This window comes from Parasteatoda tepidariorum, chromosome 3, assembly GCF_043381705.1.
Source record: "Parasteatoda tepidariorum isolate YZ-2023 chromosome 3, CAS_Ptep_4.0, whole genome shotgun sequence".
Classification (NCBI taxonomy): domain Eukaryota; kingdom Metazoa; phylum Arthropoda; class Arachnida; order Araneae; family Theridiidae; genus Parasteatoda; species Parasteatoda tepidariorum.
In genome coordinates this window covers 23,962,259-23,989,151 of record NC_092206.1, presented here as the reverse complement: position 1 = coordinate 23,989,151, position 26,893 = coordinate 23,962,259, and the positions used below count along the sequence as shown (strand labels likewise).

Below are 26,893 nucleotides of genomic sequence, written 5' to 3'. Positions count from 1 at the left end.
ATTCAGGGAAGCAGAACTACAGAATTCTTATTATATTACGACAAATAAGGTAATGTTCCTGGGATAATTAGTTATAATTATTTACTGTTTGATCATTAAGTGGGTAAAATGTTAGAGGGCATAGTTTGTAAATCTGTAAAGGCAAAGAAGAATTAATAAAAACATAAAAAGTGAGTGAATGAAGTTGTTTATTCGTTGAAAGAAAAAAAAATTAGTAGGAAGATGAATTTTTCTAACATTATCATATTACTAGATTATGAATTAATATTTGCTCCACTGCATCAAAATTAATAACAATATCTAACATTAAAATATTATTAAGTACTGATGTGTTATAAGAATGTAAAAGAAATAGAAGGAATTTAACAAATGGCAAATATTCTAAAACACTGTCCCATCTAAATGCTAGATACCCAACCCACTTTATTTCAGAAATAAAATTTTCTGACACTTCCAGGCACTTCATAATTCCAGATCATATTTTATCTTCTTTTTTTTTTCCTTTGAAAAACTATCTTCTTTCTTTGATAAGTCAAATATTAGGTTTTGTGAGTAAAAAAATATCACTAAACAAAGATGTCACATAAAACCTCTCTAAAATACCAAATATCTTTAAAATTATAAGTAAAGAGACATTAGAAATATTTTAACTTTAATTTCAGTAATTGTAACTCCTGAAAATCACAAATTTTAAAAATAAAACCAGAGATAAAATACAAAAATATTTATTTTACACAATTTAAAAGCACATAAAACCAAAATAGCTAAAAAAGATCAATATATTAATGCAAATACATTTGTGCTTAAAATATCAACTTTGTTTAAGAAATGAATCCGTTATGTTTTATGATAAAAAATCATACAAGGTGAGGCAGTGATGCTTAAAAAGTTAAAATAAGGAAATGAATCTGAATTTTCATCAATCACAACAGGTGAAACAATATCATCGTCAAACAACAACCACTTCGTAAAAGATTCTACGCCAGTAAAATTCATTATTTCATCAGTGACACAACAATACTTGGAAGACCCAACTTGTTTATTTTGCCTTGCAGGAGATTTAACAACTTCTTCTTTGGTCTGATCCATACTTTCTTGAGAAGAAGCATCCTTGATGAAACAAACGTAATGGCCACCTGATGTTGAACGACCTATGTGCAAAACTACGGCATAGAGTTTATAATTCTCTCCTTTAGAACAAGTAAATATTTCTCTATTTTCAGATGTGTCCAGAGAAAGGGGAATAATCACTTTGACACTTGTCTTTTCCATTGACATTACACTAGAAAATTAAAATTATCTATTTAGAAAGTTAAAGGTAAAATTAAATTCAATATTAGAAAGATGGAAAGGGATAAAAGTTCTACACAACAAACATTAATATCCACAAATCTAGATAGATTCTCATTATCTACATACATAAACCTCTTAAGTAACCTCGGAGTAGGGCAGAATTTGTTTCTTGCTGGTGGCAACAGTAACAATGATTGCATTAAAAAAATAAAAACTTAGATGTTTCATGTAAGGAAAGTAGTATGTTACACCAAAATGGTCCAAAGGATGAAGTTTAAACATCAGAACACAAGTTGACTGTAAAATCCATTTTTTAGGAGCTTTAACTTCCAATTGTTAACAGAAAAAAAATACTTTGTTAGTATTTCAATCCTACGTCAAACAACCAATGAGAACACACGAGTGAAATACATGCAATTAAGAAATAAAAATAAATAAATGCGATACTAGCAATATTCACTTAGTCATTTAATATTAAACTCTTAATTACACTCGTAATCCACTAGATGTGCTATAACATAATCTGATTCTACTATTTTGTTAAGAAATTTAAATAAGCCAAAACTGTGCAACTGCACTAAACTTTGAATTATGTCCCTTCAAAAACTCTTAATTGGAGCTGAAATTTTACAGTTGTAAAAAAGGAAAAACAGTTTTCATTTCTAATATTTTCTTTATTCCTTGCCCTTTGATGTTAATGGCACACTGGAGACAATTATATATATTTCTTCCTGAAGCTCTAATTAGAAGTAAAAATATATTTTGGTATTACAAAAAACGGTGCAATAGTTATAAAAATCAGATTAGATTATTGGAATTATAGTTGTGCTAAAATATTAAAAAAAAAAAATTTGAATTTCTTCCTCACTTCTATTTAAAAATTCATCGTTAATTAGTTTTGTAAATTAAAGACATTTCAAATTATGAATAACTACTTCTCTTTAATCTAAATAAATGCAAATTTGAAAAATTATTTGGAAGTGAGCTGTGTTTGGATGATTTTACTAATGTTTCAAACTATATTTCAAAATCATAAATTAATCAGATAATAAATATAATATTTTGCACTTATTTTAAAATAAATGAATACAAAAAAAAAAAAAAAAAAAAAANAAAAAAAAAAAAAAAAAAAAAAAAAAAAAAAAAAAAAAAAAAGAAAAAAGTTTGATCAATATGTTTCAAACTATATTTCAAAATCATAAATTAATCAAATAATAAATATAATATTTTGCACTTATTTTAAAATAAATGAATACAAAAAAAAAAAAAAAAANAAAAAAAAAAAAAAAAAAAAAAAAAAAAAGAAAGAAAAAGTTTGATCAATATGTTTTATAAAAATTCCATCTCAAAGAGTTAAGAGGCTGCAGTTTTTAGTCAGATTAAGCTTTGCCATGACAATTAAAAAGGCTCAGGAAATCATTTTAACAAGTCGAAGTGGATCTGAGTATTCTATCACTGACAATTCTCTCACTGACAATCACATGTAGACTGTTCATGGCTGAGCTTGCAGAGCAATGAAATAGTTGGACAGAATATGAACTAATACCATAGATCAAAAAGTGTTAAGAAAGTGATACTACTAAAACACAATTTTGATGCCTCAATAGTAAATAACAAAAAGTATATTTGAAAGTAACCCAGCTGGTCACCTAAAGAGGTTAGTAATAATTTTTTTATAAAAAATTGGGACATTCATCAAAAGTTGTTAATTGGGAAAGGGAAAACTTTGAAAATTCATTGAAAACTTCCAAATTAAATTGGTATCATATATGATTATTAAATACTGTACACTGTTTATTTCTGTTACATCCCATATCGCTTTCAATTAAATTTATAAAATATTGCTTAGAAATATAGTTTAATATTTTGTATTACTTAAGTACAAGTAATAAAACCACATTTACAAATATGTAAAAACAAGCTCTTGAATTTTACTAAACTATTACTTATAATTTTTAAAAGTGCTGCATCATTATAAAATATAAAATACCATGATATTATAATCTTAAAAAATTTTGATACACTACATTTCATTGAAAATTTAAATAAATTTGTTAATGAACAATTTATAAAAAATATTTGATTTAAAAAATTCACTTTTTAATCACACTTTAAATAATTTTAATATAATTGGTTTTACTTAAAAGTTTACCAGATAAAAATATTTCTACATTAGAAAATTAGGCAAATTTTAAAGTTATAAAAAAAAATTTCTTTTGAAGTTTTTTTCCTCCATAAACCTAATGATAAGGTTTAGTCTAGGAAAACAAGCATTGTGAATATCTACATTGAAAGGCATTGACACAATAAAATTTTTTTTAACTCTTTGTATTTACTATTCAATAGGATTTCTTTAATTATAAAAGCATACTTTTTAAAGCAATTGAAATTTGCACATTTGTTGAACGGGAGATGAATCTCCTAAGCAAGATTTGAAAATGGTAAAATTTTGCATAGTTTTTTGTGAAACAATTTAATCTATTTACTTATACCAATTTTGTTTTGTACAAAAATGTATACATTTTTTTTTTAATGTTAAAAGTAAATTTTTAGACAAAGAGATTTCCCATATAATATCTCTAACAATTTAAAATTAAATCATATTATATATCTATAAACAATACTGTTCAAATTTCTAGAACAAGGGTTTCCAATTATAAACACCAGCCAAATGGCGGGCTGCAACTTTATCAAAATTTTATATAGGACTCTTTAATGTTTGAAGGAACATTAAATATTACTGTCATTAAATATTTTTGACAAGTTGTACAAAACAAAAGTATTGAATTACAAATAATAATAAACATTTTCTTGAATAAATATTTTCTTGGGTGCAAAACCTGAGAAATAAAATTTTTTTGCACCATAGATATGCTAAATATTACAGAAACGAAGAACTTAGGTTATTTTTAATAAAAGAAAAGTATTTTAAACCCATATAGATTTTTTACGACTATAAAATCAAAACTATAAAATAGACAAAACTATAAAATAGAAGAAAAAATGGAATTGGCAGAATCAAATTACAACACAAATAAGTAAAGGAATGTTCTTTTTCATTTACCTAAATCTTCCCATCCAACCAAAATGAAGCAAAAGAATAGGTGGGGCAGACACTATCTCAGAGCTCATTTCAGCTTCATTGTGATGCTCGCATGTCTCACAGTAAAATTTATTTTCACCACACAATTTGGTCTTCTGTGACAAACACTGACGCAAATCAACAGATTCTGAAAAAAAAATTCAAACAGTTTCAATTAACTTTTATCTTGATTTTTAATTAAACTAATTTGCAAAACTAATAACCTATACAATTATCTTTTAAACACCTTCTTCTAACAATTTTCCAAAAATGAAAAGAATATGCCAAATTATTAACGTAGGTAAAAGTCAGATTCCCAAATCTGATATTTTAAAATGAAAAGAAAGTTCCCAAAATTTCTTTCTTGTCAATAAAATACTTTAAATGCTTTTTTTTTTTTAAATATGTTGCATTTTGAAAGGAAGAGTTGGCAGTTTGAAGTTCTTAACCATGGTTTAAAATTAGTCACATCAAATAATCATGTAGTCATCATAGAACAGTCACACTCATCTGCCAAAAACCTTAAACATTATATTTTCATAACAGAATATAACTATTGAAGTTTTATAGCAGAATGTTTATGTAATATAGAATGCCTCATACAAATCATGATAAATTAAATTACAGTTTAAGTTAGATATTTCTTATTAATTCTAAGATGGAGAGAACTGCTTTTTCACAAAGCCATAAATATTCAATATTCCAATTAAAAAATTATTTTCAGAGTTAATGCACAATCATTCTTGGAAGCAAGAGGTAATTAAGAAAATTATCAAAAAGGTTTTCCATAGTTTATATGGCGTCACGTTTTAGAACAAATCAAGAAGTTAAAAATTTCCCTTTTGGATAGTGTTCAATTATATAAATAAAAATTTTACAGCCAACTCCCTATCAAAATCCCAGTATTTAAATCATGACAAGCAGAAATATATGGCTTTTGCTTGTCATAATTTTATAGAATAATTGCATCCGAAATGGACTCACAGGAGAAACATTTTCTAAATGAATTTTGTATTAAAATCAAATTTAGAAGACACTGAATTACATGTATTTTATGGAGATTGCCTGTCTTCTTTACAAATGTTATCATTAATATTTTATATTATACACATGCATACATTACATATATATATATAATGCTTTAATAGCATTAAAAGGAATTTAGAGTAGATATATAATATTAACGAGAAATTACAAAATACATTTTCTTTTAGCTTGGAGCTGAAGCCCCATTAAGTGTTACATCTTTCCAAGACATTCAAAGATCAAATCTTTTTCAATAAGGCATATTTATTTGTGTTCAATACTATTGCATCTCAGGATAAGTCATGAGTTAATTATATTTAATGATATACCATTTCTGCGGATTTTTTTTTTTTTAAATGTTTACAGATTAGAAAAACATTCTTAAAAATTAATTATTTTCAGATAAATTAATTATTTTAAAAAATTAATTATTTTCAGATAATCATATTTTACTTTAAGATTTTTCATACTTGATTATTTCTTGCATAAAAATACCCACCCACATTCTCTGAAAAAGTTCATGTGAATATGTAAACTTATTGGTCAGGACTATTTGAGTCAAGACTATCGGAGAAAAAAGATCTTTAAAAAAAATAAAATTTAAAATCAAGTTCACTAGTACTTGATCAAAGTACAAAATTAACCTTCATATGAATTTAGTGAAACTCTCTAAATGCATCACCTAAATAAATTTCATGATAATTAAAATATTCAAATAATATATAAGTTTTTCGAAGTTTTATTCTTGAAGAGTTCTTAAAAGGTGTTCAAAATTTTGATAATTTATGCAGAAGTCCATTTCTTGGAAAATGTTATTTCTGCGCTTACAAATCTCATTCACCATAACTTATTTGTTATCATTAGACCAAACATTTATTTTAATATTCAAAAAATAATTACCCACAAATACGCAAAAATTTATAACTAATACTACACTAAATGTCCACAAATTATAGGAGTCAGTGTATGAGAATTATCATAATCACTAAAATTCTATAAAAAAAAAACTTAAGATAAACATTGTCAAAATAATAGGAATTTATCATAACTAAAATATTAAAAACAGAGTTGTAAACAGTTATAAGTATATTTTATTCAAATATAAAGTTGTCTCCTGATTTTATTGTATTTAAAAATAAAAAAACAAGCATAAAAATATAATAAATTAATTTTAAATATTGAATGTAATCAAATTATGATTCTTATTTTATATTACATCTGATTAATTGATTTTCTCAGAAAAATTAATGAATGACTAAAATTAAAAAAAACATTATACTAATATTATTTAAATATACAAATCATTTAACTTAATAAAATACTTTATTCAATGCTAGCATTCTATAAGATGAGATGTAAAAGAAAAAAAGACAGTGGTAAAAATTGTTCCACAGATTATTGATAGCAACTAAATATGCAATTTAGGCATTTATTTATATTCAAAATTAAATAAGTATATATTTAAAAACAAAAGTAAAGAAAAATGTAGGTGAATTACTCTCACACACTTATTTTAACATATATTACTTAAAGCCAAATATTTTTAAACAACTACATTCATCATAATATCCATTTATCAATACATAAATAATATATGCCTTATTAAACTTTTATTATAATCCAGTAAACAACTGCATTCAACTCAAACTGATCAATGAATCCACAAATAAATACAAAGTATAAATTGAACTATTTTCACCTTTTACTATTAAATTATATGAATTTTTTTTAATTTGAATAGTAATTACTGGAATTATAATGTGCCAACTGTGTACTTTTATAACAGTGAAAAAATTTTAAACATTGTATTTACTAAAATATGTATAATATCCAAGCAAGATTGTGGTGATTGTAGTGTTTAACACTTAATCATTATAAGTAATACTATAATCGCAAGTATACAAGTAATACTATCTCATTCACATACCTCGAACTAATTTAATTGATTAATATCACAATTAAATAATATAATAGAACTGAAGAGAACATGGCAAATAATATTAGAATTACACCAGAAAAAAAATTACTATCACAAAAACAACCTAAAAAGTTATAAACGACCCATAGTAGGATTTTGTAATCATAACATATTCTTAAAAGTTTGAAAGAAGTTCTAACACAACATACAATAAACTTAGACAAGCTAATAACTTTTTTTAATCAAAATGAAAAAATTTCAAATGATCAAACTAGATTAAAGAATGAAAATTTATTATAATTTAAAAAAAAAAAGTTTCATATGTAAAATTACAAAAGAAAATTAATTATGAAGAATTACTTAAAATTATTATTTATTAATTATTAAAAGAAAATTAATTATTTAAGGAAAAAGATAAAAACAAAAATGTAAAGTTACCTCCACTAGAAACTTCCTCTGGTATGGTCACTTCCAAATTAGCAAAAGTTTCTTCTCTTTCTAATCGCTTTTCACACTCCAAACATTTCACAACATGACGAATTTTGCCTTCCATTCCTAAGACTAGAGATTCTATAAAAGCCATGTCAGCGGGCAAACTTTTCGTCCGGCGACGTTTCCCTGCCAGCAAAGATCTTTTGACCCTCTGTTCAACAGGAGAAACTACAGTTTGTGGTTCAGCTTGTTTAATTTCCAAATTCTGAAGGCAATTTGTTTCTTTATTTACAGCATTATCTTCACTCGGTAATTGTTTTTTGAACATTTCACAAGCTTTTTCATATGAGGCTACGATAGTGATAAACAATTCATGGGCATCATGCTGCTCACCCTCTTCAAATAAAGAGGTCACTTCCCTAAAATAGTTATAAATTTAAGAATTAGTTTAATTAAAAATGAGAAACAAAGATGGAATTAATACGATAAAGATAGATGTACAGCCTTTTGGGTGAGTTTTGCATTTCTATTACTATCAAATTCCTAATATTATTGTTATAATTAGTATTATTTATTAATATATCAAGTTAATTACTGTCTTTCATAAGGGTGAATTTTTTATAGGATGGTTAAAAATAAAAGGATGGTTAAAAATAAAAAGGATGGCTAAAACTTAAATACTTAGAAGGCTATAAAATCTAAAATAAATAAGACATCTAAGTTTTGTTGCTTGTAACAACAGAATATATAACCAAGATATGTGTATATAACTTAGTAGAAAATAGAGATTCATTATACCATTCTTCAAAGTGTGAATACCCTATACAAACAATTAATTTTATAAATTAGTAATACCTGATATGCATTTCTTATTCTAAAAATATGTAAAGTTAACAAAACAGAAGCAAAGAGATAAGAAGCAAAATAAAAAGCTGAAACATAATAGTTGAAACAGTAAAAAAAAAATTTTTTTTTTAACTATTCAACTATTTAAAATTTTGAATCAAATATAAATAAAGGTTTTANGCTATTAGTCTCTACAATGCTTTGAATAGCGAGTTGAACTTACTGCTTTCTATGATGCAGTTTTAGATTTCTAATCACGGTAAAATCTAATGGCTGAAGCGCACTTGTGCAATTTGCAGGAAAAAAAGAGAGCTTTTACATTTTCCAAAATAATTAGTATCGCCTCTTCATAACATTGTCTAGTTTTTTCAGTCATCTAGTAAAAACTATGGTCGTCATCCAAGCATTCTTGTTGGCACCCTTTTCAGTATCATTCATGTTGGCAAATTCCGCTCTTTTTTAAAATACACAAGAAAAAATTAAAAATTAAATAAACTTGAACAAAATCTAAAAACCGACGTATAGCCGATTTGGTGCGTCGTATAAACGATATATTTTTACATTAAAATGAATAGGAATGATTTGGGACTACACTAAATGTCGTATAAATGTAAACGTCGTATAAGTGATCGCCGTATAAACAATGCTCCACTGTAACTTAGTAGAAAATAGAGATTCATTATACCATTCTTCAAAGTGTGAATACCCTATACAAACAATTAATTTTATAAATTAGTAATACCTGATATGCATTTCTTATTCTAAAAATATGTAAAGTTTACAAAACAGAAACAAAGAGATAAGAAAATAAAAAGCCGAAACATAATAGTTAAAACAGTAAAAAAAATAAAGAAAAAAAATATTTTTTTTTAAACTATTCAACTATTTAAAATTTTTAATTAAATACAAATAAAGGTTTTATTTCCTTTAGGAAAAAAGAAAAAAAAGAAAAGTAATGTAAGATAAACTACTGAATTGCAACTCTGAAACTATGTTAGAATGCTAAATTTATTATACACCAAATTTAGAAATTTATTGGTAAATTTATTGCCAGCTGAGTACCGAAGAAAATAAAATCTATTTTACCTTTTGACACAGATTTCTGCATGGCAATGTAATATTGGTCATTTCAAGTCTTTCATTAACTGTTTGATCATGGGGTGATTCATTTAAGATGCTTTTAGGCTTTATTTTGAAGGAAAAAAACAATGAACTAAGAAAATGCAACTTTTAAGTAAATAATTTATCAAATATAGTTTTAAGACTGTTCTAGAATAAAATTTCAAAATAATATTAAATAAAATTAATCACTTTTCGGACTGAAAATAATGCAACAATAGCAATACTTCATAATTAAGACAAAATTTGGAAACTAATATAAGCAGTAAATGTGAACATAGATTGTATATATCTTAATAACAGGAGACAACTTTTAGTTATTTAACATAGAGTTACAAGAATAAAATCATAATGAATTCTTAAAAAATTCTATACTAACCTTAGGCTATTTATCACAAGTTTTACAGGCCTAATGAGTGTACTAGAGTAGTCTTTATCTACATTTTTCGACATTAAAAGCTCTTTTTTCTTCATAATTGTATACAGCTAAGGGGAAAAAAAGCATAAGTTAGATTGCAATTCAATATCAGCTATAAAATATTTTCAACAAAATCAACAATAAGTGGCTCGACAACTAATTACAGTAATTGAATTTTCTTTTATTCTTTCTATAACATTCCGAATGTATTTAACCTACTGAACAAATTATTTACTGAAACTATGGTAACAGAGAGAGGGAAAGTGAGAGAAGTGGGGAAATCGCATAACCTTCAGACCGCTATTCTTTTGACAGAGATGATAATTTATATGAGTTTAACAAAGATTATAGCCTCAATCACTTTAAATGTCTTTTGGAAGAGCAAGTCTCTCTTCCTTATTTAAAAGAACTAACTTCATATTTATAAATTTTTGAGAGCATTGCTAATTTTTTAAAAAAGTAAGAAAAGTATAATTGAAAATTCACCTAGACTTGACAGCATTAAAAAATTATCCACACAAAAAAACTTCTTCCCACCATAAAATTGTTATGCATTTTTGTTATTAAGCACTCAAACTTTTTTTTTTAATTTTGTAAGTGCAGTGTGCATACTTTCAGCATTATCAATTACTAACGCTTCCAACAATATAAGTTTTTATAAACCTTAGTTTCTTATAAAAACTTTTATCCATAATAAAAAAAATGAAAAGTTTGTGCCTGTGCATCTCTCCTGTAACTCCAGAAACATGAGCCAGAGAACTAAAAGTTGAACAGTGTGAGTAAAACATGAATCAATAAAACTAAATAATTTAAAACGAACTCTTATTGAGACTAATAATGCCCGCTTAAACTTGTTATCAGGTAATAATTTAATTTAAAAAAATATTTATATTCTATAAAGCAAAAATAATGGAGAAAAGGTCCTAATTCGTTTAAGAGAAATGTAAAAAATCAAACTACTATGGATGCTATTGATGCTTAATTAATTTTAGTAATAGACAGTTATTACAGTAATTGGCACAGTTTTAATAGGTGCCAAATGTACAAATATAGGCAGTGTATTATATTAGTACATTTGAAACATATAATATCTGTTTCGATACTAGGAAGCTTACACACAGTGAAAAAAACTTTTACAGTCCCTCTAAAGGAATAAATACCGAAGAAAATCAAATTATTGTGGTAAATTTTGTCTATCATGAATTATTCTTTAGCAACAGCATCATGCCAAATGATTTGGAATACAGTTAATCTTTATTTTGAATCCTGGTTAAGCTTCATCTTATATTGTAAAGCCAATAAGGACAAAATAAATTTTTTTAAAAATTAAATTATTTTAGCATTATTAATAGTGCTTGTATATGTCTTTCAGCTACACACAGGATTTTGTAGCATTGTTCAGCACTGAAATATTGATTCAATTACTTACTTTTCTCCACTCTGTATGGAACTAAAAAACATATACCAGCACAATTAATAAGCACTGTAAAAAGAATGGGTGAGATAATCACAGCACAAATCGGCGTGAAAAGAATGGGTAAGATAAGTACAACACAAATGGGTGAGAAAAAATGGGTAAGAAAGCACAGTAAAAAGAACGGGTAAGGTATGTTTAATAAACAATGAAACTCTTAATGATTACAACCCAAAATACATATCCTTAACTAAACTCAGTGGTGAGACACAGTAAAAAGAACAGGTAAGGTACATTTAATAATCAATATAACTCTTAAAAATTACAATCCAAAATATATAGCCTTAACTAAACTCAGTGGTGACACAGCTCGTCAAAGGTCAAGGTCTACTGTGCCATTCCAGTTTTCGTGACCACAGGTCAGACTAACCCAGAACCCAAATTGTTTAGTCACCAAACATGCTTGGTACTCATTTTATCGACCCACTGAAGAGATGAAAGGTTGGCAGAACCTTGCCTAGTCCAAAAACAGAGCTCTGGACCTGTGGCACAGGACCTTGAAGAGCTACCATATAAAAATATTCAAATCAATGATTTTTTCTAAGAAACAAAATTACATAAATTGAACCAACTCCAGTCAAACAAAATATCATATTAATGATGTCAAAATACAAAAACATAAAATAAAAATTTAGCATAATTTAACCAGAAATTATATTCATATACATACAGTGTGCATATGTCTAAAAAAAGTTACTTCATGAGAATCATCTTCATCATCAGATGAATCCTAAAACAAAATATATGAATCAATAAAACAAGGTAATTTCCTCTAAAAAAAATTTATAAAAAATACAAAAGTATATACAGTTACGATATTTTATGCCACACATAAATATTACTTCTTAAATTAGTTTAAGATAAAAACTGGCCATTTATTTGTAAGAAATAGGTGAATTTAAATATATATATAAAACAAATAAAATATTCTTCTCTTACACTCCATATGGGGTATATTGGGCTAAACTGTATGAAAAGCCCAATGGACCAAAGTGAAACCTTTTCCAAACCTTGTACATAAGATGCCAACTTGTATGGTTGTTGCAAAAACGTTTTGGTCACAACATTGAATAATTCAAATATATGACTATAAGATATATTAGTTAGGCAACTATGTTTTTTAATGTTAGCAAAGTAACTTCATATTAGGAAATTAATAGGAAAAATGAGCATCTTAGGTTATTTCTAGAGCAAAATGCAGAATTTGTTTGAACGCTGCTTTAAAGGCGACGTTTGAAAGTCCGACAAATGCATATTTCGCGTTGTCAGAAATGATCTGCAGCTAACACCAACTGTTTTGGAAATGAATTCCAGTCGGCTCTGTGTTTTTATTAGTCTCTGTGTTTTTATTAGTTATGCCAACCTCCAAAAAACATATTTATTGACTCTACCTCGTAAAGTCAACTTAAAAGAATTTGAATAAAAAAGCATTATAAAGAGGAACCTCCACCCAGCAAATTACAAACTAAAAAAAATTTCTATTTAAATGCTGCTTCATTCATCTTTCACTCAATGCAGGAAATTTTATACTCCATAATAATAATTTAACACAAGATTTTTAAAAGTTTAACAAGATGATTCCTTTAATATAAATACAAATAAGTCAGTAAACTAACCATGAGAACTTCAATTTAATCTAATTTATCTAAATTAATTAAGTGAATGATCCCCTAAAAAAGCAGGCTGAAAAATGCAATTTCCAGCAGCTGGCCGCAATTTTCATCAATTAATGGATTCAAAGTTCATTTTGATTAGTTTTATTAAATTTAAAATGCATGATAGAAAACAATCAGAGTGGCTGTTTTTCGCTACAATCAGAAATATAACAAAATATGGCAAAAATAAAAGGAAAAAAAGCAGAAAACACTAAATTTAACATATACGTATAAGTAAATACAGTAGAACCACAATTGAACGATACAGAAAAACAACAGATGCAGGTCAACTTGAAATATCAAATAATGACTTGAAAATTATTAAATATGAAAAATTTTAATTGAAAAAATATTATGTACTTCCTGCAAGAAATATTTATAATGTAAAAGAAGGATGAATAAATATATTTATTTACTTAAAATATTTGGAAAATTCGGTTCTCTTTTTTTTTCTCAATACAAACAATGACATTCAAAAGTTTTAAAATTTTCATCTATTGATGCATAAATATCAAACCTGTTGTTTGAGGCATTTTACCCAAACTGTAAAAAATGTACATTTTCTTAACAATTAGGATCTGGAGTTAAGTTTTTATTTTAAAAACTAATTAACTTCAATATTTTTCTTAAATGTCAAATGAATTCCTGAACGATAGACATGGGAATCTGCTAATTCCAAAAAGCTATCTAAATGGGTATTATTTTAACATTATAAGAACACCATTTGTGATGAAACAATTGACACAATACGATATGTACGGAAAAACGAAACAAGCAGGAACGAATGATGGATCAAGGTTCAACTTTATTTAAAATATATATATATATATATATAATTAATAAAAGCAAATAATGATTAATTATAAAATAGCTAACCTTCAATATTTGACATTTTACAGCTAATGAATGTAGAGAGTTTAAAAAATTAGGAGAATATCGCAAAACTTGCAAAATACTGTTAACAAAACATGTGTTTCCACAATTGGGTAATCCAATAGTCCACACTTTAATTTTATCATCTTCCATTTCTGTTTCAGACACGGATGATTTAGATTCGGTCGTGCTACAATTTGGCGATGCATTTCCATCCTCTTGACCATCACACGTCAAATCAATCATCTCAATGTCTGGTTTGCTGGGTGTCATGTCACCTGACACCTCAGAATTGAGATTAGGCACCTTAAGTGATGTGAGGCCATCTTCTTGCATTCGAGAGCCATTATAAAACGAAGAATTCCTTCTTAGTGAAAGTTTACTTCGTTTAGGTAAAGGACTTTTCAATACAGGTAGATCAGGTGAATTTGAAACAAAGGTTTCAATTGAAGATTTGACATCCACACGAGCCATCTAAAATAGCAACAAATAATTTTTTTATTATTACAGAGGAAATACTCTGCAAATAGGCTAATATGATATATATTAAAGATATTTCAATTTCTTCTTAAGCAAAATGATATAGAAAAAAATATTTGTTTAATGTATAGTTTAAAAAAGTCTTTATTACATTATCTCATAAGTTTGAAGTAATATTTGAAATGAATTTTTATTATTTTTATATCTATGAAATCTCATTCATTTCACAACTCTTACCTCCCACAAATACAAAAAGCATTAATTTCTAGCTGAAAGGTCTAAATTTTTCTTGGTCAACATATATCTATTAAAATTAACTCTTGTAGAGTTGTTTCCATGCATTAATTTAATTTTTTTGGCTTTGGAAATAGTGTTTTACTTATCAGAAAAGTTTTAAACTCAAAATTCTTATTATTCACTCTTTCCTAGCGATTCAGAATGCTTGAGATTCAGGTATTTCGCAGTTTTATCAGATCATGATCTGATAAAACTGCGAAATAAATGTCAAGACGTTCTTCATTCTACTTCTCCCTTTTAAATTTATCAAGTAAATTTATTGTGTGTATGAATGTATTAATTAACATTTTAATTTCCTATAATGGGATAGTTGAAGAATCATATACAGTTGTCATAATTTTATTTATAGGAATAACTTTCAGAAGCAAATAATGCTTATTTTCTAATTACTTCATTGTGATAGAATGGCACTCTTAATAATTTATAAAGTTAATTTATTTTAATGTGTTTAATTATTAAATTTATTAAAACTTTTAATACTAGAAAGGCTGAACAATTGCTGTATACCTTAAAATTCTGAAAGGCAAATGAGGCTTTTCAAAGATTGTTTGTGTGTTGATTAGTTAGAAATCTAAAATCTTAAAATATAATCATATTTAATTTAAAATACATTGGACTATCATCAAAATTCTATGGTATTTAGAAATGAAATAGCTATGAAAATATTTAATTAAACTGACCACTGACTTTTTTATTATACTTGTACATTAGTTTCTTAGATAATTGACTTTACTTTTCTCAATAAAAATAAATTATAGAGACATTGAAATAATCTTGTTTCTTTTAATGAAACCTTATATCCCAACTACCTGGAGTTATGGGGTACAGGTATTAGGTTCTATACATAAGTTCCTGTAAGGCTAACAAATGCATGATTAAATAATCACTTCAATTGGATCAAATTAGGAAACGCTTGAAACACTTAATGATTTCAGTAAATTATTTTTTGAATAATAAAATGGCCCATCTGTCTTTCTAGTGTTAAAAAGAGTTCTAATTTCCTCAAATAGGATACTTTAAGAATATATAATCTTTTAATTTTATTTTTCACTATAAACTTTAAAAGAAACAAAATTACATTTTTCTTTTTATTTCTTTAATGTGAGAAAATGACACTTTAGTTAAGGATTGATTTTAATATTTTTATTAGTTAAAACTTATACATTTGTTTCACATGACTATTTTTAAATCAGACATATATTCATTAAAATTATTATTTTTTAAACTAAAATTATAATTCTTGCACAATTACTTGAATATAAAACTAAAATAAACAGCAAATAGCCTATTTGTAGAGAATGACCATAGCAATAATGATTCAAAATTAACTGAAACAACTACATAGTTGCAAACATGGATTGGAAAAAATCCAGAAGATTTTATAAAATCTTGATAATTGTTCCAGAATGTACTAAATATTTTACACATGGGGAATTTTCCAGTCTTCAAAATCGAAAAGATGCAATATTTTCCAGTTATGATTGAAATTAAACATACTTGAATTATGTATACTTATAATTTTTAATATCAATGGGCATTTAATTCAAAGATAGTTAAAAGATTTTAATTAATTTAAAAAGAGAATTCCAAATAAAAATAAATATTTTATAACAAAAAAAGTTTTTAACTAATTTCTATAAATGAGGTTTGCTTCATTATGTATTAGTAATACTTATTTAAATATTCAAGCAAGCAGGCAATAATCTGCACAAAATTCTATTAGAATAGGGATTTTTTTAGGAAACTTATTAAATGTCAGGAAATTTTCTAAAATGCACAAAAATCAGAATTTTACTTAAACCAGTAGACCAGAAGAAACAGGCAAAATCCAGTAGTCTACTGGAATATCCAGTAGAGTTGGAAGCTATGCAACTAAATTAAACAATTGCCTTTGGCAGAAAAAAAAGTGCAATTTCAGGAGGAACAAAGTAAATCTAGATAATATAATATAAATATTCTTAAAAATTTATATCTATATTTTAAATTCATTCTCATGTAAATATTTACAGAAATTAATCTTTTGGATAAATTTAAGCAAAATATACTTGATTTTTATTTTTAATTTTAAAAAGTATTAAAATCTAAATGACCTGAAATTATCATTAATAAATTTTTGCTATTTGTAATGTATTTCACTGAAGCCAAGCATTTACTTAATAAAAATAATATTAGTGATCTAGAAACAGATTTAAAGTTTTGATGAACTACTTAGTTGCCATCTGGATATCTGAGCTATTTCACTCCCTGCAAAACACGCCCCTTAGTTTAGCATAAAATCTGAATTACTTTAAAATGAAGAAAAACACTTGAAGATTTACAAAAAAAAATTTTAACAATTACAACATAGCAAAAAGCACAGAAAAAATATTTACATGCATAGTAGTAAATCTGAAGTCATCTTTATAATTTAGAACTTCGTCAACTAACATTTGACATAAGATAAAATGATCACATAACAGATATAACATTTCATACTCAATTAAAATCTTCCAAAGAAAAAGAGGAAGTTCTATAAGTTTAGCACTTGTCACAGCAAAATACAATTTAAGATTAGAAAAAAATTAGGAGCATAAAAAATCTATTAAAATCTATATAAACAGAACTCAAAATAAAACACTTAAGATTTACCCTGCATTATACTTAAGTAATGTCTAAAATAAATGTACAATATAAATATTAGGTATTTCAAAGCTGTTTAGGTGCTGTACTGCAAAAAACCCACCTACCCAGTAAAACCTGGGACTCTAAAAAACTCACCCCAAAGTGGGTTTTTCCAAAATTGATTTTTTTTTTATCCTCTGTTATATTAAAGAGCTATCCTATTGAAATATATATGTAGTCTAGTCTAAAAAAAATGAACCTCTGGTGAAAAAACTGTGTTTGGACACTGGAGACTCACCTTGCTGGCAAGATTTGACTGCATTTGGCCATTGATTAGTCAGTGTCTTTGATTCGCATTCTAGATTTAAAAAAAAAAAAAAAAATCCTCAAATATTTTTTAAGATTAAAATATAAATAAAAAGTAAACCTGTGATAAATTAAGTTTCAAACGCGTGATGTAAGTAAGTATATACAACATTGTGTATCGTAATGTAAGAAGAAACTTCTTTCTGACTTTTGCACCAATTTATTTGTATTAATTACACTTAAATTAACTATATGTTTAGCCAATTCATAAAATTAAACTTAATTATTAATATTAAAATAAGCTTTTTTAAAATAAAGTGCTTATCCCTGCCGTCTCTTTTGAAAAAAACTCCAATAAAACTTGAAAAACCCAGAAAAGTTCAATAAAACACAGTATTACCTACACGGGTTTTTTCCAACCCTGTGTACAACAAAGAAATAAAAAATTCCAATGCCAACTCAATAAAATATTTAAAGACTATTATCAATATAAAACAATACATAAAATTTACCACATTTTCTGGCTGAATTATATTATAAATATATATTTTTTTTTAAATATTAGCTCCTTTCTTTTAAACACTCAAAAATATAAATTTGTTATCTATTGCTACTAATTTTTAAAAATTATTCTAAAAATATAACTATTATGTTCAAAGAAAAGTTAGTTACACAATAAGTACACATAATAACAAATTCAAGGTGTTAGTAGGTTGACAAACAATCTATCTTTACAAATATCAATGTATTATTTCTGAAAATTATTAATACTAAACATACACTTCAATTATAAGTTTCAAACAAAACTTTAAAGAAGAAATTAAATAAACTCACCAATGCTACATCACCAAATAGCTGCTCCCACACAAAATATCTTAACAAAGCATTTTATTTTCAACAAATTAAAACATAAGTTTTCTTTTCTGCTGCTTTGCTAAAGGTTAGAATCCCTAAAATAAAGTACGAAAATTTAAAATACAAAAAAGATTTATAGTAAAATCTTAATATTAATCAATTTGGTTAACATTCTAGTGTTTTTGTTAATTAGCCTGGAATGGAATTGTAATATGAAATGTTTCAGATAGAAAATTGTCCTATGTGACAATACAATAATACACTGTGATCAATTATTTGCCCATTTATAACAACATTAATAGTGGAGTTCATGAATGAATAACAAATATTTTAATACAGTGAAACCTCGATTTTACGTCCCCCGAATTTACGTTTTTCCCGCATTTTACGTTTTTTTCATCAGGACCCAGTTTTTCCGTACACTTCCAATGTTAATTTTACCCGGATTGTAAGTTTTTAATTTACGGAATTTCCCGCATTTTACGTTTTTTTGTAGAAAGAAAAAATAAAAAAACGTTTTAATAAGCAATATTTAAGGTTTTTTACAGAAAGCAACTTGTCCGGAAAGCTGTAGCTGAACTAGAGAACGGAAACCTAAATGACGCCTGCAAACTAAAGTTAAGTGTTCTGGAGGCTATGCATTTTATTTCTGCTGCTTGGAGAAGCGTTACACAAAAGTGCATTTCCCACTGTTTTGAAGAAAGCGGAATCGTAGCTTCTAATGAACCGTTAACAGATGCAGGATTAGATAGACTAGACTCGGAGAATGACAATGAAACAGTTAGCTATGACTTCGACGAGTACATCCGAGAAAACTTAGCAACATGCGAAGCTGAGAGAACCACTGCTCCATCCGTGGACGATGTTATGGACTTTTCATCCGCCGATGAAGATGAACAAGAAGAAACAGAAGCACAGCCCGTTCCTTCTTTCAACACAGCATTGAGAAGTTTGCTAATAGTGAAAGACTATTTTCTATCATACAAAGACCAGGAAAAAAATTTGCAAAAGATTTCAGTCCTGGAAGATGAGGCATTTACTTTGAACTCAATGTCTAAAAAACAATCTACTATTACGCACTATTTTGCACCTAAATTACATGATTCTTAACAAAAATTGTAAAAGTGATCTTGAACTGGTATGTTTTTTTCTTTAAATACTAATATTCTTTTCGTAAAATATAGATTTTAATAGTACCTTTTGAAAGAGTCATCTTTACTACCTTTAGTTTGTTTTATTTTCCCATTATTATTATATGATTTTTTGCTATCTAAGTATTTCCCGTATTTTACGTTTTCCCGGATTTTACGTTTTTTTTACCCAGTCCCCTGAGAAACGTAAAATCGGGGTTTCACTGTAATACAATGTTTAATTACAGCAATCGCTTAGCAACTTGCATAACTGCTCCTAATGTAACACTGTATCTTTTCACGTATTATTGTAGGGAACTGATTATCCGGAACGATCGGGACTGTCGCTATTCCGGATAACTGATTTTTCCGATTTTCTGAATCGCTGTTTTTTTAATTGTTAAACCCAACTAAAAAAAAATATTTGGAAATAATCTTAAAAAGAAAAAACGATGAAGTACTGCACTAATGATTATTTCCAAAATGATGGTAAGGTTAACATCTTTCAAGAAACAAAGAAAAATCCTAAAATCTTATGAGGAAAAAAGCATTTTTTTTAAAAAAATGGCGGTAAAATTTATAGAATTTCGTTCGGTTTTTTGGTTTTCCTATTCCCTTTACTGTACAAGTAACCATAGTTTTTTTTAAATTATAATTCAATGTTATATAATTGACAACATGAATTTTAACCAACCTGGAATGAAATTAAAACAATATGAATTTTTTCAGCCAGGGAAATCACTCCATGGGACAATCTACTAAAAAATAATACTTCACTGCCAACAATGTCACATTTATAACATAAATGGTGGAGTAAATGAATGAATAACAAATAATACGAATGTAATATTTTTATTTATACCATTTAACTAGCAACTTGCACAATAGCCTTTATGTTCACTATATCTATTCATTTAATGCAAATAATTATAATTTTTTTTAACTATATTTCAATGTTATTTAATTAAGAACATGTATGTTATAACCAGACGTTTGTTTGACTCATAGCCTTAATTAAATAATTTTAGGTAGGAAAAAAATTTAAATATTTTTGATAAGAATTTAACTTAGGTCACAATTGTAAATTTACATTTTTCAGAGGCAGAACATAAACGTATTTGTTCTGAGGGCATTTTTCATGCACAAATTGGTAATAACCCATGCTGTTCACTCTAAAAAATATTAAAATTCCCAAGAGCCATGAGTATTTTTAAGACTGCCATGTTAAGGAACAAAACGATGGGTAACAATCTTTTACAAACATGAAACTGTAAAAGTCAATTTTTGTCCAACTGCAAATGTAAAAATTAGTTTAATACTATCTAAAAATAAAGAGGTATGAAATATTGTACACAATTTTAGTACAGAAACAATTAATTATACATTAAGATATGCAATTCATATATGCAAGCAATGCATAGGAGAAAAAAATAAATAAATTTCATAACCTCAAATTTTTGGGTTTTTTTATTGATTAAAGGTTACTGAACACTAGCTATAATTTTTAGGCACCCTGTTGACTTAATTCATAAACCTCTAACTGAATCTTTCACCTTTTACAGGTACTCATTATAGCCTAAAGTAATGTTTACATCTCCTTGTATTGTTTTTCAATTAATTCAGGAGTTAGCTGGTAATTATTCAGGCTTTTACAACAGAATTAGGAAAAACTTGTTCAACTTCTGAAGATATATGTAGGTACTTTTATTTACAACACACTAAAGCTGCACAATGGCCTGTTGGCGGCGGTTTGGAAAACATCCCTGAAGAAGATCTGGTGGCATGTCATCACAATTTTAATCTTCGGAGGTGGGGATGTCATTTATGAATGAAAATGTAAAGGATCCTAATAAATCCTCTTACAATCGAAAAACTTTAAATACTTGTAATTTTTCTAAACCTCATCAAATAAAGCGATGTTAAATCAGAGCGTTTCATACAGTACTAGAAATATACAGAGCTTGACCTACAATATATTTTCAAAATAATTCGAAAAATTTCAGAAATACAAAACAATTAAAAATAGATATCAAAATTTCCTTTATTTTTAATAGCTTATCAGCTGATATAAGATAAAATAAAATAAGAGTTTGCAATTTTTGAAGCAAGATGTTGACATCGTAGAAAACCCCGTAAGGAAATTTAAAAACAATCAATTTTGCTTAGCTGAAATACCCTGAAGCTTTTAGATGTACTTACCACACAAGACTTATCACATATTACTAAAAATATTATAAAAACAATAAATAAATATCAATTTAAAACATCCCGCGCCAAATAGGATGTTATTGACAATTTTTTATTGTTTTTAACTCCCCCGTCCCCACACAAACCCTTTTCTCTTGATCAAAATGATTGAAATAAAAGTTACAGTTACTTGCCAAGATCTCAAACTCATCAGCATTTCAAATGTTGTATAGATGTCGCTTTATAAACTGTTTTCCATTTTGCTATACATTTCAACAGGTATTGTAATTTCAAGGGCCGTTCTCACTGCTTGTAAAAATAATAGATTTTGCGAATTCGAAGATGCGAACTAGAACCAGATTAGAAAGTTTCCATGGTAAAATATATTTCACCAATCAGGTTCTCATTCGTACTGTTAAATGACGCTTGAGGAATCGATTTCACGGGACGCAATTTTTTTTTTCACATATAAATTCGCACGCGAACGAAAACCAAATAATTGGGTATACTATAGCCTACGTCACAGATCGTGTTATTCCTACTAAATTTAACTAGTAAACAGCATTTTCTGCGAACCTGATTTCTAGCAACAAGTAAAAGCATCAAACGAACTGTCTTGTTTATAAGTCACTACTCGCCAGGTTGGAATTGTATTAGTCTAGTTCCTTTGGAAATAATTTATATTGTTGCTTTACCGAAGTTTATGAATTTAGTAAACATATTTAAAACTCAGTTTATTAATTAAACTAAAAGGTAAATGTTATTCCTAGTAAGTGGGTAAGTAGTGGGTAAGGTCCTAGTAAGTTATTCCTAGTAGCTTTTTTCATATTATACCCAATTGGTGACATCATGATTGGTGGAAAATATTTATCCCTAAAAAACTTGACTATCAACTGCATGCGAAAAAATAACCTTGGCAAATACGCTCTTGGACATGTCTACTTGGATGAATGGTCCACGTGAAACTGTTGACTTGCTACTTGTGACTGTTGTTGTAATAAAATTCAGAGATCAGTGGATCCAAGAATGACATGCTTATTAGAACATTACACAGAGAGTTACACAGTTGGAACGCAGACTGGGACAGGAGAAATGAAGAAGAACATCTGATAAACAGAGTTACTTGTATTTATAGCCTTCTTGGGCTCAAACTTAACGGCCAATCAGAGCATTCTGCTAACATGCTGACGTAGAAGAAAGCTGCTTCAAATAAGTGTGGTTACAGTTTTTCCTCAACAGTGACTGTGACATTGTCCTCCTCACGCTGTTGCTTCTCAGTCTCGATCACACACGACGTATACATTCGACTGCTAACAGCAACAGAGGAGCTACTATGACAGTGAACTTAATACAGCTCTTGCTGTCAGCACCCAAAAAGTACGGTGATCTTAATGCAATTCTCCCGGCTTCGCACAAAACAGCAATGAATCAACTAGTGGTATTCGGTCATCGAATTCTATCAAAAATATAATTCTGGTGGGGGATTACCATAGTGTATCTACCACTACAAAGATTTAACTCCAATCTACTTTTCCTAGATGAAGGTTGGCGTGGTCGATGTGACTGTCCCCACAATCTTATGAAATACGGCAGATTAGAACTCAGATATTATCTAATTTACTTCTTTTATTGAAAACAAAATTTTCCGTTTGAAAATATCGCCTCACAGGATAAACTGTCGTAAGTAGTTGCAAACTTTCCAACCGGAACTAGAGCAGGTATAGAGCTCGAGATTGTTATTGTTTACATTTATATCGAAAATACCATCTATAGTAGAATACGCTGATTAAAATTTTTTGCGTACCAGGTTCAAAGGTTCAATTCATCATTCTATTTGATTTTTAAAAATAATGAAGAAACTTATATCCAGATTGAGTGGCGTAGCTAGAATAGGGAACCTTTTGTTATTTGTTCCCGGGTGCAAAATGTATGAAAAATAACTGAAAAAAAAATCCAGAATAAACCTTTTTGCTTTTTTGTATGCCTTAATTTCATATGAAAACTGAAACTACCATAACTCTCTCAAATTTTTATTTGATTTACCTATAAATTGAATGAGATTCGCTATCGCAACGCTCAAGAAACGCCATCTGGGGAGAAGATCTGTTCCATGTCTTGATCCCTCTTCCCTCTCCCCTTCTGTTCAGTTGTATGGTAATGTACTATGATATTTTCCTCTTCCAAAATATTTTTCGCCTTTAACTGTCAAAAATATTTTCTAAAATTTTCGCTTTATTTTAGAATTATGTTTAATGCAGCTTTGAGTTCCAAGCTTCCTTACCAATACTGAAGAAAAAATATTGTAAAAGTGTCAATCACGTGACTCGTGCTTCTAATAAAATGTTTATTCTTTGAATATACTGTTTTCGCGCTTAAAAATGTTTATTCTGTATTAAAATCAAGACGGAAACTAACTTTTGTCCACTTCATATGACTATCCATGCACTAATGGTGAAAGCATGTAAAAGTTGAAAGTTTTGCAATGTCCTACTTGCAGCCCGTTTTAATAACCAATCATAGTTGTAGTTTGTTTTATTCGAGGGTTTGCTTAAATTACTTAGAACCAATTGTTAATATATTAAATGAAAAAAAACCTTAGAATAAGCGTTTGTTATTAAATAAAACACAGTAAACGCTATCAAAACATATCTAAGTGGAACAGAAATTATATAAGTAACATACACTGTTAAATTTTAAACTGAATCGAAAATTAATTATGTTATTGAGTTACGTTGTCTTAAAATGTTTCATTTAAAGTTTAAAAAATTTATTCTATGTAAAATTTAACGAATCAATGCAAAGTGGAGTGGGCTTTGCACAACCATTTTAAAATGGTCACGAAAAGCTCTTTATGAGTCTTACAACGTAATGCAAGAGAGCGCGAAATCTAAGTCTGTCTCAAGGTGTTGTAAACCCTAGCCAAGCATCTGTACTGATCCCATTTTTGCCGGGTAAATTGCTGTATTTAGGTTAAGATAGCACAATTCTAGGCTCCCCAGTTATGTTTGCTCCTATATTATATTTTTGTCATACTCAGTTTATCACACCGTTTGAAACACGAAAGTAATTAACAATTATATTGTAGAAAAAAGGGCACTAGTAAGTAAGATATAAATAGTTTCATGACTATATTTCAGAGCTATTTAGATTATTACTTTTTTTTTAGCAAATCTGGTTTGTAACTCCGTTTCTTCAACTTTATTACATTATGCGATTCACGTCTGACACGTGATAGAGAATGTCACGGTGTAGCGAGATGTTATTGAACTAACTGTTGTAGAGCCTTATCCATTATATTATACGCGTACGAAGACTAGAAATAATTTTCTTATAACTTTTTTTCTTTCGTTTGACTTATTCACAGAAACAATGTCTAAAAGCATAAGCTACAAATAGATCTTAAACCTTTTTAAATGTAAATTTACTGTAAATTTATCTGTAAATTTACAGAAGTTCTTGAACGGATTTATGTCATGTTATTTTAATTTCATTTCCACGCAGAGATTGCAAGACCCAGTCGCGAATTAGATATCGAAATGTATATTAAATTTACATTTATTTCTAAATGAGTTCTCTTTACTCTAAAGAATAGCATAAAAATAAAAAAAATGTAATATGATTTAAGATCTCTAATTCAATATCGTTTTGAGAAAAGGGGGAAAAAATTCTGGGTGCTCATGCTGCAATTTTAGAGCAACTCCCAGAAAAGCTCTATTTGCATTGGGACGTCGGTAATGCATATGGGTGATTCTCACGAAATATGACAATTCACTGTCCCTTGCTCCAAGATCTAATACTATAATACTAAAAGAATTTTTTTTTAAAATTAATGAATTGAATAGTTGTTAGCATTTTAAAATGACTTTGCACTAGCATTGACTGTTTTGTATAGTTAAAAAATTCAATTGAACTTCAAAATGTCATTTTCCTGGCATGTCCCAAACAATGTTTTCAATAATAACTAGCTTCAAAACTTCCCATAAGTTTTTCAATATCTATTTTTTTTTTATCTCAACCGGTGTAAGCATTTCTAGAATATACGCAGAGGGTATTATTTACAAAAACTTCTCTTAAAATAATTTTTTTTGTCAATAATTTGTTTCTCCCAAGAAAATCTGTCATTTTCCGGGCTACTTTTATTTAGTGGTTTATAACCAAAATCGATAGAGCCAGCAATCAATATTTTATGCTAATAGATTGATTAGATACCCTCCTATACGAACATGTCTTCTTGCGTGAATAAAGAACCAATTTTCTGGTTCAAAATCTATTTCAATATTTTTCAAGATGAGTAGGTTTTCGTGTTGGCTTTCCATGGCTTCTTGAAATCATTAATAATATAAATTACATAGATTTATCTGAGTTATTTTAAGAAATCCTGTCGTTTTCTGCAGAATGTAAATATCTTAGGCCAAAATATTAACTTAAAGTAAAGTTATATGCTAGAAAATGGCGAATTTGTCATTATCCTGGCTTATGAATTCCAGGACCTTGAAGTGTCACCAAAAATATTTTTCAACTGTAGTAATGTAGTACTTCTAATACTGTAAGGAGGAAAAGTACCAAGGAAAAGACCTAATACCAAGTTTATGTATGATTGTAATATGGTTAGATGTACTCAAAGTTATTTATTAATTTAATGATTGATTATTACACACAATTTTATTCTGTACGTATCAGCAGCAACAACAACAAAAAAATTTGATTCCCTCTACAGTGGATAAAAAGAATGAATTTAAGCAATTTATGGTCCATCAAACAGAAATGTTTAAGTTGAGTTGCTTACTATTAACTGAAAATGCTTACTATTAGCTAATATGTCATTTTCCTGGCATTCAAGATTTGGTGAATTTCTGTTTTTTTTTTTTTGTTTTTTTTTTCTCGAGCAAATGTCAATAAAC

The 26,893-nt window shown here is 27.6% G+C and overlaps 1 protein-coding gene across 1 annotated transcript; it reads right to left on the bottom strand.

Annotated features, from left to right (window-relative positions):
• Positions 1–709: 709 nt before the first annotated feature.
• On the bottom strand, positions 710–22,168 carry LOC107449277 (uncharacterized). Its single transcript, XM_043040422.2, has 8 exons — positions 22,005–22,168; positions 18,655–18,770; positions 14,140–14,610; positions 12,279–12,338; positions 10,096–10,202; positions 7,758–8,170; positions 4,358–4,523; positions 710–1,282 (listed from the first exon to the last, which is right to left on the bottom strand). The coding sequence occupies exons 3-8, from the start codon at positions 14,608–14,610 to the stop codon at positions 838–840; spliced, it is 1,662 nt and encodes a 553-aa protein (XP_042896356.1). The 5' UTR covers positions 18,655–18,770; positions 22,005–22,168; the 3' UTR covers positions 710–837.
• Between the last annotated feature and the right edge of the window lie 4,725 nt (positions 22,169–26,893).